The following is a 12,698-nucleotide window of genomic DNA, read 5'->3' as shown; positions in this document are numbered from 1 at the left end:
TTCCTTTCCTGGGAGGTAGTATGGGATCATATCATGTTACTCAGAGTATGCAATTTAAAATTTACTCACTTCACTTAAATTATTGTGAATATTTAATTTAAATTATTCATTTCTAGAATTTTTCATATAGTATTCTTGGACCATGGTAGATTATAGGCAACAAAACTGCAGAAAGCATAATCATGGGTAATGGGAGAATACTCCAAGGTCTGGAGTTTTTCTGAGCTTTCTCCCTGTTTGTCTCTAGCAAATAGATTGTGTGGGGCTTAGCTTCTTGCTCTAATAGAGGAAAATTTGTAAATGGTACACCATCAAAATCCTCCTTGTGTTGTCGTTGTTTTGGGGTGTTTTTTTTAAGAGAATTCTTTGATTTAAATATTTTCATGTTCCATTCTAAATAAAATCAACTCCTGTGGAGAGAACTCTTTGAATGTCTAGAATGGTTGCTCTTGGGATAAAAATAAGTGCAGCCTGCTTCTCTTGAGATGAAACCTCTGCTTTAGACCCTGAGCGGGGAGACTGTCTCTGTCCTTTGAATTGCATGTCTCCTAGAATGCAATTAGCACTCTATAAAAGAGCTAAGGTAAAGGCTCTGGACCTCTAGTATCTTCTGCTTGCTGGGCATGGAGTTGGGTCTCCATGTGATGAGTGGGTTTTAGGTGAACAAAGAGTCCCCTTCACCCTCTCATCCTGGTTGACCAGCTACCTTGGGCTTTATAAAAGGGATGGAATTTCTGCATTGATCTTCCTAGGAAGATATCCTAGCCCTTGACTTGAAGCTGAGGAGGAGAACACACACACGTGTTTCCCATTTGACGTGCTTGGTTTCTTTGTTTGGAGGTAACTTTCACTGATGACTTTCATAGTAATTACCATACTTATCTCAACATACTCTTCTAACCAAGTCTGTCTGCTGCCTCGTCCTTCTGTTAAGTGTTGCCTCTGGAGTGGCTTACCCAAGAAATTTCTCCCTAATGAATGAAAATAATTCATCGTTTCTTCTCTACAGCATTTCCAGAACGTGAGGCCCGTTTTTCTCAATAACACAGTACGATTTTGGAGCAGCCTCTGTCCTTTTCCAGTTAGGGACCTTGATGAACAATTTCTTTTTCCTATATTCCAGCCAGTTCCTCTCACTCTTCATTCATCATATCACTTTCCATTAACAAATACAGGATAGGATCTTGTTTGGTGTAAATGCTAGTACTGGGGCTTGAACTCAGGGCCTCATATTCTCACTTGGTTTTTTTGCTTATGACTGGCACTCTATCACTTGAGCCACACCCTCCACTTCTGATTTCTTGCTGGCTAGGTGGAAATAAGACTCTCACAAATTTTCTGGCCTGACTAGCTTCAAATTGTGATCCTTAGATCTCATCTTAGTAGCTGGGATAACAACATTTTTATGATCTTGGAATATGAGACAGCCTTTTAAGGAAATAGAATTTTTTTTTGGCCTCAGAATGGGAGAATAGCCCAGGGATAGACTGATTGCCTAGCATGCATGATGCCCTGGGTTCGATTCTTTGGTACCACATACTCAGAAAAAGCCAGAGGTGGTGCTGTAGCTCAAGTAGTAGAGCACTAGCCTTGAGCAAAAGTATCCAAGGGCAATGCCCAGACCCTGAGTTCAAGCCCCAAGACAGTCAAAACAAATTAGTTTTTGGCCTCAAGTCATTCTTTCAGCAAATATTTCTTATATATTGCTTATATGCCAGATACACCCTGGCTACTACGTACATAAGACTAAACATGAGAAATATGGTGCCTGGCCAAGTAGAAATTTTCTACTTAACAAGTAGAGAAAAAGATTAAATAAACAATAGTATGAGAAGTATCTGCTCAATTCATTCGTTTTTCATAAATTGAATCTCTTGTTTTGTGAGTGTGTGTGTGTGTGTGTGTGTGTGTGAGTCATGGGGCTTGAACTCTGGGCCTGGGCACTGTCTCTGAGCTTTTCAGCTCAAGGCTACCATCCTACCCCTTGACAGCACCACTTCTGGTTTTCTAGTGGTTAATTGGAGATAAGAGTCTCACAGACCTTAGTGTCGGGGCTGGCTTTGAACTATGATCCTCAAATCTCAGCCTCATGAGTAGTTAGGATTGTAGGTTGAGTCACTGCGTCCAGCTTGAATCACTTGTTCTTTTGACATTCAGTTAATGAAGCCCATTAAAAACCAAAATAAAAGGAGAAATGAGGAAATGAAATAAGAAAGAATAATAGAAGGATAATTAGGCATGTATTCAAGCACCAAAATGAAACCCCTTTGTACAATTATTAAATATTATTGTATATTTATTAATAACATTTTAATTTGTTGTAAAAGAACTGCTAGTATGTAAGTACTGTTAATCCATATCAGGGATGTTGAACATTACAAACAACAGGTTAATGGCTAAGCAGAGCTGATCAAATGAGGCTGTAGAGTGATCTCAGTAAAAGAAACAAAATCTATGAAATTTAAGTTAGAAAAAGTTAGAACAAGAGGTATGCTGTAATTGGAGGAAATCAATCCAGGAGATAAGTAAGGTGCAATATCAAAAATATGAAATTTTAATCTTGATGCCATGAGTCTCAATAAGGCTTCTGGATTAGATAGCACTAGAAGACTATAGACATGTGATGGTAAGACCACATTTGCATTCAAATTGCCATTATGGCTTCTGTGTTATAAGGGGGATCAAAAAGTTAAGAACTGATGAAAGAGATCAGATGAACACCATTTGAATATTGCAGACAAGAGGAAGAGAATGGCTGTGGACATACAGAGAAAGTAGTGAAAAGTTCTTTAAGAGATAAAATTAAAAACATGAAGCCATGCACAGTGTCTCACACCTGTAATCCTAGCTACTTGGGAGGCTGAGATCTAAGGAACACAGTTCAAAGCCAGCCCGGCCACAAAAGCTCACGAGTCTCTTATCTCCATTTAACCACCAGAAAACCAGAAGTGGCACTGTGGCTACAGTGGTAGAGCGCTAGCTTTGAACTGAAGAGCTCAGGGACAGTGCCCAGGTCTAGAGTTCAAGCCCCAAGGACCAACCAAAAAACAAAATGGAACCCAGTGCCAAAGAAAGAAGTTTTCCATTCTGGTTGGCAGAAAATTTATTTAAATTAGATGTACTCAAGCCTTCTTGTCAAACATATGGAATGAGACTCTCTAGACAGTAGGGTGACTCTTAACTGTTCTTCTGTTCTTTATAATCACCTAACCCTTTTTCCTTATCAGTCCTCAACCCCATCTAGCTGGAATTTATGAGGGTGAGAATCAGGCATTCATTTTATGTTTTCTTAGTGATGTCATCATTTAGGCAACGTTGAAATCTACCACTGTAGAGGTGTAACTAGTAGTAATGTGGTTGAGAAAAGAGTACAGATTATAATAGCCACACAAATGGAAGCCCAGGCTTTCAGCAACACTTCATTCATCTTTACTCAAAGAGCATTCCATGGGCCAGGCTCTGGTAGCTCATACCTGTAATCCTAGCTACACAGGAGGCTGAGATTTGACAATCACAGTGCGAAGCCAGCTTGGGCAAGAAAGTACATGAGACTCTTATCTCCAATAAAACGACTCAGCAAAAAGCTGGAAGTGGTACTGTGGCACAAGTGGTAGAGTGCTAGCCTTGGCCACACAGAGTCTCATGGGCCCTGGGTTCAGGCCCCCAAGACTGGCAAAAAAAAAAAAGAGCACTCCATAGATTGTCCCATAGACAGCGCCCATCAGTCTTTATCCTTCTGCTCTGCTTGACTTTCTTCACAGTTCTTATCACCCTATAACTCTACATGATTTTCCCTTTACACTGTGTCCCACTCAATAAATGTGATCATGAGACTTTTATTACATTTTCTAATACTACAGAACCCCCTCTACTACTTTTTTTCTTTTGCTGGTCTCAGACTTGAACTCAGGGCCTGGGAGCTGCTCCTGTGTTTCTTTGTGCTAAGGCTAGCACTCTACTGCTTGAATGACAGCACCACTTCCAACTTTTTCTGAGTCGTTTACAGTATTGGAGATAAGAGTCTCATGGACTTTCTTGCCTGGGCTGGCTTCAAACCACGATCCTCCAATCTCAGCCTCCTGAGTAGCTAGGATTACAGGAGTGAGCTACCAGCATCCAACTCCCATCCACTACTTTGATATCGAAAAACTACCACATCTGGATCAGGTCCTTTGTTTCTATAGTCTTCAAAAATGGATCTGTAGCAAAGATTTGCTGAAGAAGAAAATGAATAGAGCTCCCCGGACAGAGCAGGGGTCCATATAGTAAAGGGGTTTAGATGTCTTGAAGGAGAGAGCTATCTAACACTCGAGGTTAGTGGACAGTCTGCAGGCCTTAGCAGTTCCAGTCTAAATCAGAGGTTCCCCAAACCATGAATGGTGTCTACAGGGGACTGCTGGAGACTGTTATGTGTGATGTGTAGGACTGCTCTAGGCTACTGAGAAGGATGCAGAGCCTCTATGAAGTGGGCGGGGTCTTCGCCTTGATTGAGTAGCTCTCTACTTGAAGGGTGCCAAACACATAGAATAGCTGAATGTTTCCTTGTCAAATGAAGGGATCCATACCAACTCAAGGATAGTGGCAGATACACATGGGTTTTGTTTTTTTTTAGCCTGATTACAGAAAGTAAAGCTCCAACTTAGCTTCCAATGGCATCTCCTGATCAGAATAATCTATAATCTACAGGGTCTGGGTTAGACATTTTTGAAACTAGTTGAGAAGTGAATCAGTCAGATTACTGACCAATGTTGGCAGGCAGGCAGTATTGGTTATCATGGGTTTAGACATAACATGTGGCCCCCAAAAGATTACCAAATATGCTCAGTTTCTGGGTACCATCATGAAGCTAACAAGAGAATCTGGAGCTAGGAATGGAGGTGCATAGGTGTGACGGCACAAATTTGTTATCTAGTGTGAAAATGATAAAGGAAGAAGGGATATGACTTCTTCAGATAACAAGATCTTACATGAAATATTTTCTCTTGTTATTTCTCCTCTCTTTTTTTGTCCTTAGTTACTGTATTTGACTTTGTTACCTGGTATAGACGTTTATTTGTTTATTTGAAATAGGAAAGGGAAGCAGGGGAAACAAGATGATTGGCAGGGGTGGAAGGAGGGAAATGGGCAAAAACATGAGAAGAGGGTATCAATGTGTGAGACGTAATGCCCCTACTATGGTGAATGTAACTGTAATCCTTCTATACATTATCCCAACAATTAAAACAAAAAAAAAGATGGGCAGTCAACTCTTACTAACCTAACCCATTTGCCTATGTATTAAATAAGGAAAATGAATGAGACTTGGGGAGGTAGGGAAAGCCCTGAAAGGACCAGAGAGAAGATTGTATGATGCATAGCTGGGAAATAAGCACCATGGGAGCAAAAGCTGAGTGAGCTTGGGAGAGATCATTTTGGAAATTAAAAGTATGGGCTGGGAGTTTGGCCTAGTGGTAGAGTGCTTGCCTAGCACTACGACCTGGGTTTGATTCCTTAGTACCACATACATAGAAAAAAAAAGCCAGAGTGGTGCTGAGGCTCAAGTGGTAGAGCTCTAGCCTTGAGAAAGTCCAAGGACAGGGCTCAGGCCCTGAGCTCAAGCCCAGGGCTGGCAAAAAAATAAAAAGTAGATAGAGCTGGGCTGGGAGTTTGGCCTAGTAGTAGAGTGCTTGCCTAGCACTACGACCTGGGTTCGATTCCTCAGTACCATATACATAGGAAAAAAAAAGCCAGAGTGGTGCTGTGGCTCAAGTGGTAGAGCTCTAGCCTTGAGAAAACCCAAGGACAGGGCTCAGGCTCTGAGCCCAAGCCCAGAACTGGCAAAAAAAATAGAGAGAGCTTCTTCAGGATACAATGAACAGAGAGTAAACATTTAGGGAAAATCATGACACTCATTATTCAGGAGGCTGACATTCTGAAGATCGTGATTTGAAATCAGCCTGGACAAATTGAAACTCTTATCTTCCCTCAACCAGCAAAAAGCAAGAAGTAGATGTATTGCTCAAGTGCTTAGAGCATCAGCCTTGAGTGAAAAAGCCAAGAGTATGAGGTCCTGAGTTCGGCTCCAGTACCATCACATAATTTTATAAAAATTGTATGTTGGTTGGGCACTGTGGCTCATGCCTATAATCCTAGCTGCTCAAGAGGCTGCGTTTGTAAGGAAATGGAAAGACTTAGAAAAAATCATATTAAATGAAGTGAGCCAGACTCAAAGGAACTTAGGCTCAATGGTTTCCCTCATTTGTCATCATCAGTAGAAACCTTGGGTTTATTGCTTTACAATAGAGCAAAACCTAGATACATAAGGCCATATAGTATGACACTATATGAAAGGCCCTCCAGGATATACAAACAAAATCCATATAATGAGTGATTATTGTCCTTAATATACTATGTTATCTCTCATCTCTTTGGCTGTCTGTCCCTTGGTTATCTCATACTGTTACAGTGTCTTACCTTGTTATCTGATATATTGTATATACGTTTATTTGGTTATTTGAAATAGGATAGGGAAGGGGGGAAAACAAGATGAGGGGTGGAGGTGGGGGGAGGGAAATGGGGACCAAAACATGAGAAAGGGTATCAATGTTTGTGAAGTAATGCACTTTCTAGCTGGTGAATATAATGTGACCCTTCTATTAATTACAATAAAAAAAGAGGCTGAGATCTGAGGATCATGTTCAAAGCCATCTCAGCACTAAAGTCCCTGAGACCCTTAGCTCCAGGGAATGGGTAGGGCATAGCCTTGAGCTGAAGAGCTCAGGGACAGGCCATGAGTTCAAGCCCCACGACCAGAAAAGAAATTGTATGTTGTTCTCTTCATAGAGAAAAATGAAAAATAAGTTTGAGCAATTGCAAAAGCAGCATAATTCTTTATAGACCCCCAAATGAATGTTTGCATACAACCCATGTTAGACTTGCTAAATTGTTCATTCTGTTACACAAAATAATTCTATACGAATACGCAGAAACTTAGGATTTATGAAAATGGTCCTTGCAAATCTTGAAAGTTCTCCCACTATAAACCTCATCACACACTGTAAATTCTCTTCATAGTAATTGAGCTGAGTGTGAACAGAACAGCTCTGTCATCCTAGCTATTCAAGAGACTGAAATATGAGGATCACAGTTTGACACTGGCCCAGGCAAGAAAGTCTGTGAGACTCTTATTGCCGACTAACCACCAAAAAGCCAGAAATGGAAGTGTGACTCAAGTGGTAGAGCGCCAAGTTTGAGGGGAGGAAAAAAAAAAAACAAGGGCAGCATTCAAGCCATAAGTTCAAGCCCCAGTACGGACAAACACAAACACAATAAAATTTTCTAAAAATAAAGTGCACTGGAGATTTGGAAGCTCAGCGGCCAGAAACTTAAGTGTTCTGAGATGGGGAAAGATATTGTCTGCTGCTGAGTAGCTACAATGTCTGAGAGACAGTGGCAGTCTTGTTCTGACACTCGTCAGCACAGGTGGTTTCTTTTTACGTAAGCCAGAGGTAGGCTAATCTCAGGCAGTCTCTTCAATCTTTAAAGTGTGCATCCTGAATTGCCATGAATACTAGGTGTATGGCAGCCTCGTTGTAGCCCGCTCATGCGATTCATGGGTCATCTGGGCCTTTTGTTTGACCTTTATCTTCCAAAGTACTTCATTCACGTGTTTGTTCTTTGAAAACCTTCTACCAACCCCATCCTCTCTTCAGATGCTGAGATAACTTCAAAGTAACATTTTCATCTTTTTTTTTTTACATTTAAAATGATTTTTATTGTATGTCTTCAGTGGAAAAGAAAGGTACATCTACATGAAAAAGAAAAAATTGTTTCCGTTAAGGAATTTTCCTTTGTGCAATGAAACTTGCTAGTAGGCAGCTTGCAGTATAGGAAAGTAAATGCATACAAAATCATGTGGATTGTTAGATTATTTGGTTGTTGATGGTTTCCTAGGCAACCTGGTTGTTTTTCCATCAACCCACACATTCCCAACTTTCCTAATAGAGCCTTGGGAATCCGTTATGCTCTTGAAGGCTCTCACCACTCTCCTGTGACTTCACCATATCATTAAAAATCTAAAGTTATTTAGCATAATTTAATGGTATTAGCAAGATTTGTAATCGTATCCAGGGATATGAATTTATTTGTTGTGACAACCGCCTGAGCACTCCAAAAAAGCCATTCAGAGAAGGAAGGGGGGAGGGTGAGAAAGAAACGACATACCATGTGAAATTTTCAGTAGTTTTATTGAAAAATGCCTCTTTTGTTTCAGAAATAAATAATATAAATGCGGTGAAATTCACAATCTGCAGTTAAAATATAAAAAGCAGCAATTCTATGTCCATAGTCTTGCAAACATTTTTTCCAACTGCTTTGGATAACTAAAAAACATGATGCTCTGAGAAGGGCAAAAAAAATTAAAAGTTCATACTAATATACAACACAAACATGCAATTTCATCTTGGCAGAATAACCTGCAATTTTTGCATACATGTTAAGGTGTCTAAAACAAGGAAGTTTAAGGCAATATGGAATTGTACCCAGGGGATACAAAGACTTGAGCTATGCGGCCTAAGTTCTGTGGATTTAGTTAAAGGCGATGTCTAAGAGCATCTGTGCCCTATTGTACAAGGAAGAGAGGAAAGGGCGGATCGAGGTCGGCAGTGGGGTTGAGGATTTCCCTCCTAGATCTTAGAAGAGGAATCCTTTGACTTGTGGATAAGTATTGGAAAGATAAACGGCCCTCTGGTTCCATGCCCGCCAGGGCGCATGCTCTGCTCGCAGCCTCCTGTTTGTTTGTTTGTTGTTTGTGCAGGGCCAGGGCACAGCTGTTTACGCCGGCTCCCTGTAGCTGGGAAGGGGGCTGGGGACGAAGCAAACCCTGCGAAGCTGCGCCTGACTCGGTCTGACCTGCCCAGGAACCTCCCTGCCCGGCCTCCCCACCCTGGCCGTGGAGCGCGCGTGGGGACTCAGGTTCGAAGCCCGGGGCCTGCGCGCAGAGCGCGCCGCCAGCGGTGAGGGTGCTGCGGGGCCGGGTCGGCGGGGTCATCCGCTCCGTAGTCCTCGTAGTCGGTCCTCTCGGGCTCCTCCACCGGCACGATGAAGGGCTCGCGCTCGGGCGGGTAGCCCCCGCCCTGGGGCACGTAGGGCTCTGTCCGAGTCAACATGACAGTTACACGAAATGACTGGGCAGGCACACGCACACAGCACGCAGTCAGCCACTACCACGGCCCCCCACTCACACACACATCAGGGACAACAACCTGAGTCTGGGCATTTGCAGGGAGAAGATGGTGATCCAGTCACGAAATTGCAGTAAAAATCATCATCATCACAACAAAGAAAAGAAAGAAAGAAGGAAAGGACCAGAAAACCTCCAAAGATCCAGCAGTAAATACAATCATTGCACAAACGCCTCGCGAGGGTCAGCGACCAGGCCGAAGAATTGTAAACATGGTACCTACATGGGGTTTTTCCAAATCCCCAAGCAACTGACTAAGACTTCAAACCTCTCAAGGAATTTGAGAAGGTGGGAATCTGGCGGCTCACCCTGAAATCAATCCTAGCTAGTCAGGAGGCTGAGATTTAAGGATCACCATTCAAAATCAGCCAAGGCAGACAAAGCTGTGAGTCTTATCTTCAATCAACAAGTGAAAAAGCAGGATGTTGAGATTTGGCTCAAGGGGTAGTGCACAAGTCTTGAACAAAAAAAGCCAAGTGAGAGCACGAGGCGTTGAGTTCAAGCCCCAGTACAGGCACCAAAGAAGGGGGCGGGGGGTGGGAAGAAAACTTGGAAAGATGAGAAGGTGAGGAGAAATTTTATTGGCTCCTAGCAATTGAACTCTGGAGGTGAAAAGCATTTATCATCAGATAGAATACAGTACATGACATGTCCTGTGTCTGTCCCCACATTAACTGACTGACTGACAGCTAGTGGGAGAGATACACCCATGACAACAGCCAAACAGGAAATTGAAAACATGATCTAAAACTTTGGTTTGAAAATTGCAATTCCAAAAGCCAAAGGATAATACACATACCAAAGAAATATTAAGAAATTCCATGCCCCAAGTCAGACAGACAGCTTACAAGCAAGAAATGAAAAGATTGCATTCGGTGTTATTCCAACAGACAAGAGAACAGCCAGCAGGCGTTGGTGCACAAGCTGATTGTAGAATTGTTAAGAGGTTTTAGCGGACAGGGTCATATACACAACTGTTTACAAGCCACCATTAGTTTATTATTTACAGAAGATGTTTCTCTTGAACCAGGTTAATTGTTTGTTTTCTTAAAACCGCATATTCTCTGCTGGTTAGTAATTTTGTAAGGCACTTCCTTCACAAATGCAGCTCCTCATGGCTGTGTGTTTGAACTTTTATTAAAAAAATACTTTTCTATATTATGACTGAAATGCATCAGGCTTCTACTGCTTTGGTATCATTCAAGTTAGTATCCAGAGTCTCCACCCTCCTTTATGATGTCCGCCCGGGCTGTTAACCAGCTCTGTGGTGAGATTTCCATACAGACTCATTTCCTAATAAGCACGTGCGCAAACATCTCAGAAACAGGATTTTTTTCATGTATTCAAACTGTAAGCAGCACTGGCGACTTAGAAAATGTGTTAGCCGGAACCTGAAACAGGTCAAAGATGATAGTTTTTAAAAGTTGAATTACGATGCAAAATATTTATATATAATACACATCCATCTAAGTATGCAATGGTTAAAGTATACATAAATATCTATATATCCACATATCTTCAGTTATTCCCACATGCGATAACGCAGTAGTGATTTAAATATATTTAGCTATTGTTTTGCAATTTTATAAATGAGTTACAGGAGAGATTCACTATTACTTTGGTGCATAGGCAATTGGGCACATAGATACATAGATATATAGATATTCAACTACTCATGCACAATTTGCAAACCATATCAAACAGCAGGATCCTTTTTAAACTTGCAAGATGCTTGCGGGGAAACTAATTAAAAAGACTTGGTAGATCTCAGTATGATAAGCTGTTATCTAGATCATCGTCGTCCTCTTGAAGCTCAAATCCCCCACGTCACATCCCAGAAACCTCCACCTTCAGTATTTGTTGATGAAGTCACCAACAAACCTCCAAAAGATTAAGTCCCAGATTACGTAAGCATTACTATCATGGGCACTAGGAGACTGAATTACTTTCAGCTGCCTATGATATTATCAAATATCTTGTTAACCTATAGATTTTACTCATATTTTTTCTTAGCATTCTACTACTGTATTGGTTTAAAAGAGAAAGAAAGAAAAAAAAGTCAAGTCAATGGGTGGAGCTCTTCAAACTCTATCCCAGGAGGAGAAGAACATTTTTTGTTGTGATTTGATAAGTGCAGAAATACAGAAAGAGAAAGTAATGACTTCAATCTTAACAGCAAAATCCTATTTTGGCTTATAAGACAGCACTGCTATTCATTAGTCACACAACAGAAGTGAAGTCTCCATGGCTATGGTCAGGGAACCCTCCAGCCCACAGCTTCTTCAGTTCAGGGGAGTGTGTTCCTCCAAAGCTAACGACATACCTGGATAGCCTTGCCCATTGTAAGGGATGCTGGCACACTGAGAAGAGTCACAGTATCCAGGGGGGCCAGCGGGACCTCGGATACCCGAGTTTCCAGGACGCCCAGGTGGACCTGGAGGACCTCGTGAGCCTGTAGATCCTGGGGGACCTGTCCTGGATTCTCCTTGTGGACCTATGTGAAGTTCAAGCACACAGATGTTCCTTCTTAAACACAACTCGTGAGGGACCAGCCATATTTTAAGAGGCATGCCCACTACTAGCGCCTGGTAAGAAACAGTTCCTTAAAAAATCCCCAATGGGCCAGGTGCTGTGGCTCAGGCCTGTAATCCTAGCTGCTGGGCAGGTTGAGATCTAAGGATTGCAGTTCAAAGCGAGGCCTGGCTGGAAAGTCCATTAGACTCTTTTCTGTCCAATGAACAACCAGAAATCCAGAAATGGAGCTGTGGCACAATGTGGTAAAGAGCACTGCCCTTGAGCAAAAGCTCCCAGGCCCTGAATTCAAGCTCTGTAACAAAGACAGGGAGGGAGGGAAGAAAAAAGGAAGGAAGGAAAGAAGGAAGGAAGGAAGGAAGGAAGGAAGGAAGGAAGGAAGGAAGTAAGTAAGTTAGGAAGAGGGAAGGGAGGCAGGAAGAGTAGAAGAGGGAAGAGAGGGATGGAAAAGGAGAGAAGGGAAGGAAAGAAAGAAATCCCCAATGGGAGCCATCTTGTCCATAACTCTTAAAGAGATAATGCCAGGGCTGGGAGTTTGGCCTAGTGGTAGAGTGCTTGCCTAGCATGACCCGGATTAGGGTCCTTGGTAGCACATACATAGAAAAAAGCCAGAAATGGTGCTGAGGCTCAAGTGGTAGAGCTCTAGCCTTGAAAAAGTCCAAGGACAGTGCTCAGGCCCTGAGCTCAAGCCTAGGACTGGAAAAAAAAAGAGTTAATGCCAGAAATCTACTACTTTAACAATTTTATTAAAGGAAAACTGATCTAGCAGGAATTCAGCCAAGCTAAAAGTTATCAGTGCATCTTCAGGTTTATTCCCAGGTCATAGAGATAAGAGCAACTGAAGAAAAGGGCTCTACTTATTAGCCAGCGACTTTGACTACCATGTAAATGAATGAGTGTCTGCTCCATACCTGCAGACTATGTGAAGTAGGCAGGCAATGTTATA

General features: G+C 42.0%; 1 protein-coding gene across 1 annotated transcript in view; it reads right to left on the bottom strand.

Moving 5' to 3' along the window:
- Positions 1-8,215: 8,215 nt before the first annotated feature.
- Col12a1 (collagen type XII alpha 1 chain) overlaps positions 8,216-12,698 on the bottom strand; it is a 125,616-nt gene continuing 121,133 nt past the window's right edge. The window contains exons 65-66 of the mRNA XM_090338543.1: positions 11,544-11,714; positions 8,216-9,130 (exon numbers count right to left, since the gene is read on the bottom strand). Coding sequence (XP_090194669.1) covers positions 8,949-9,130; positions 11,544-11,714 — 353 coding nt within the window. The 3' untranslated portion in view covers positions 8,216-8,948. The remainder of the gene's footprint in view (positions 9,131-11,543; positions 11,715-12,698) is intronic.

This window comes from Megascapheus bottae, chromosome 8 (assembly GCF_031878675.1).
Source record: "Megascapheus bottae isolate mThoBot1 chromosome 8, mThoBot2.hap1, whole genome shotgun sequence".
Taxonomy (NCBI): Eukaryota; Metazoa; Chordata; class Mammalia; order Rodentia; family Geomyidae; genus Megascapheus; species Megascapheus bottae.
Note: the sequence above shows the minus strand (reverse complement) of the source record. Positions and strands in the feature narration are given on the sequence as shown.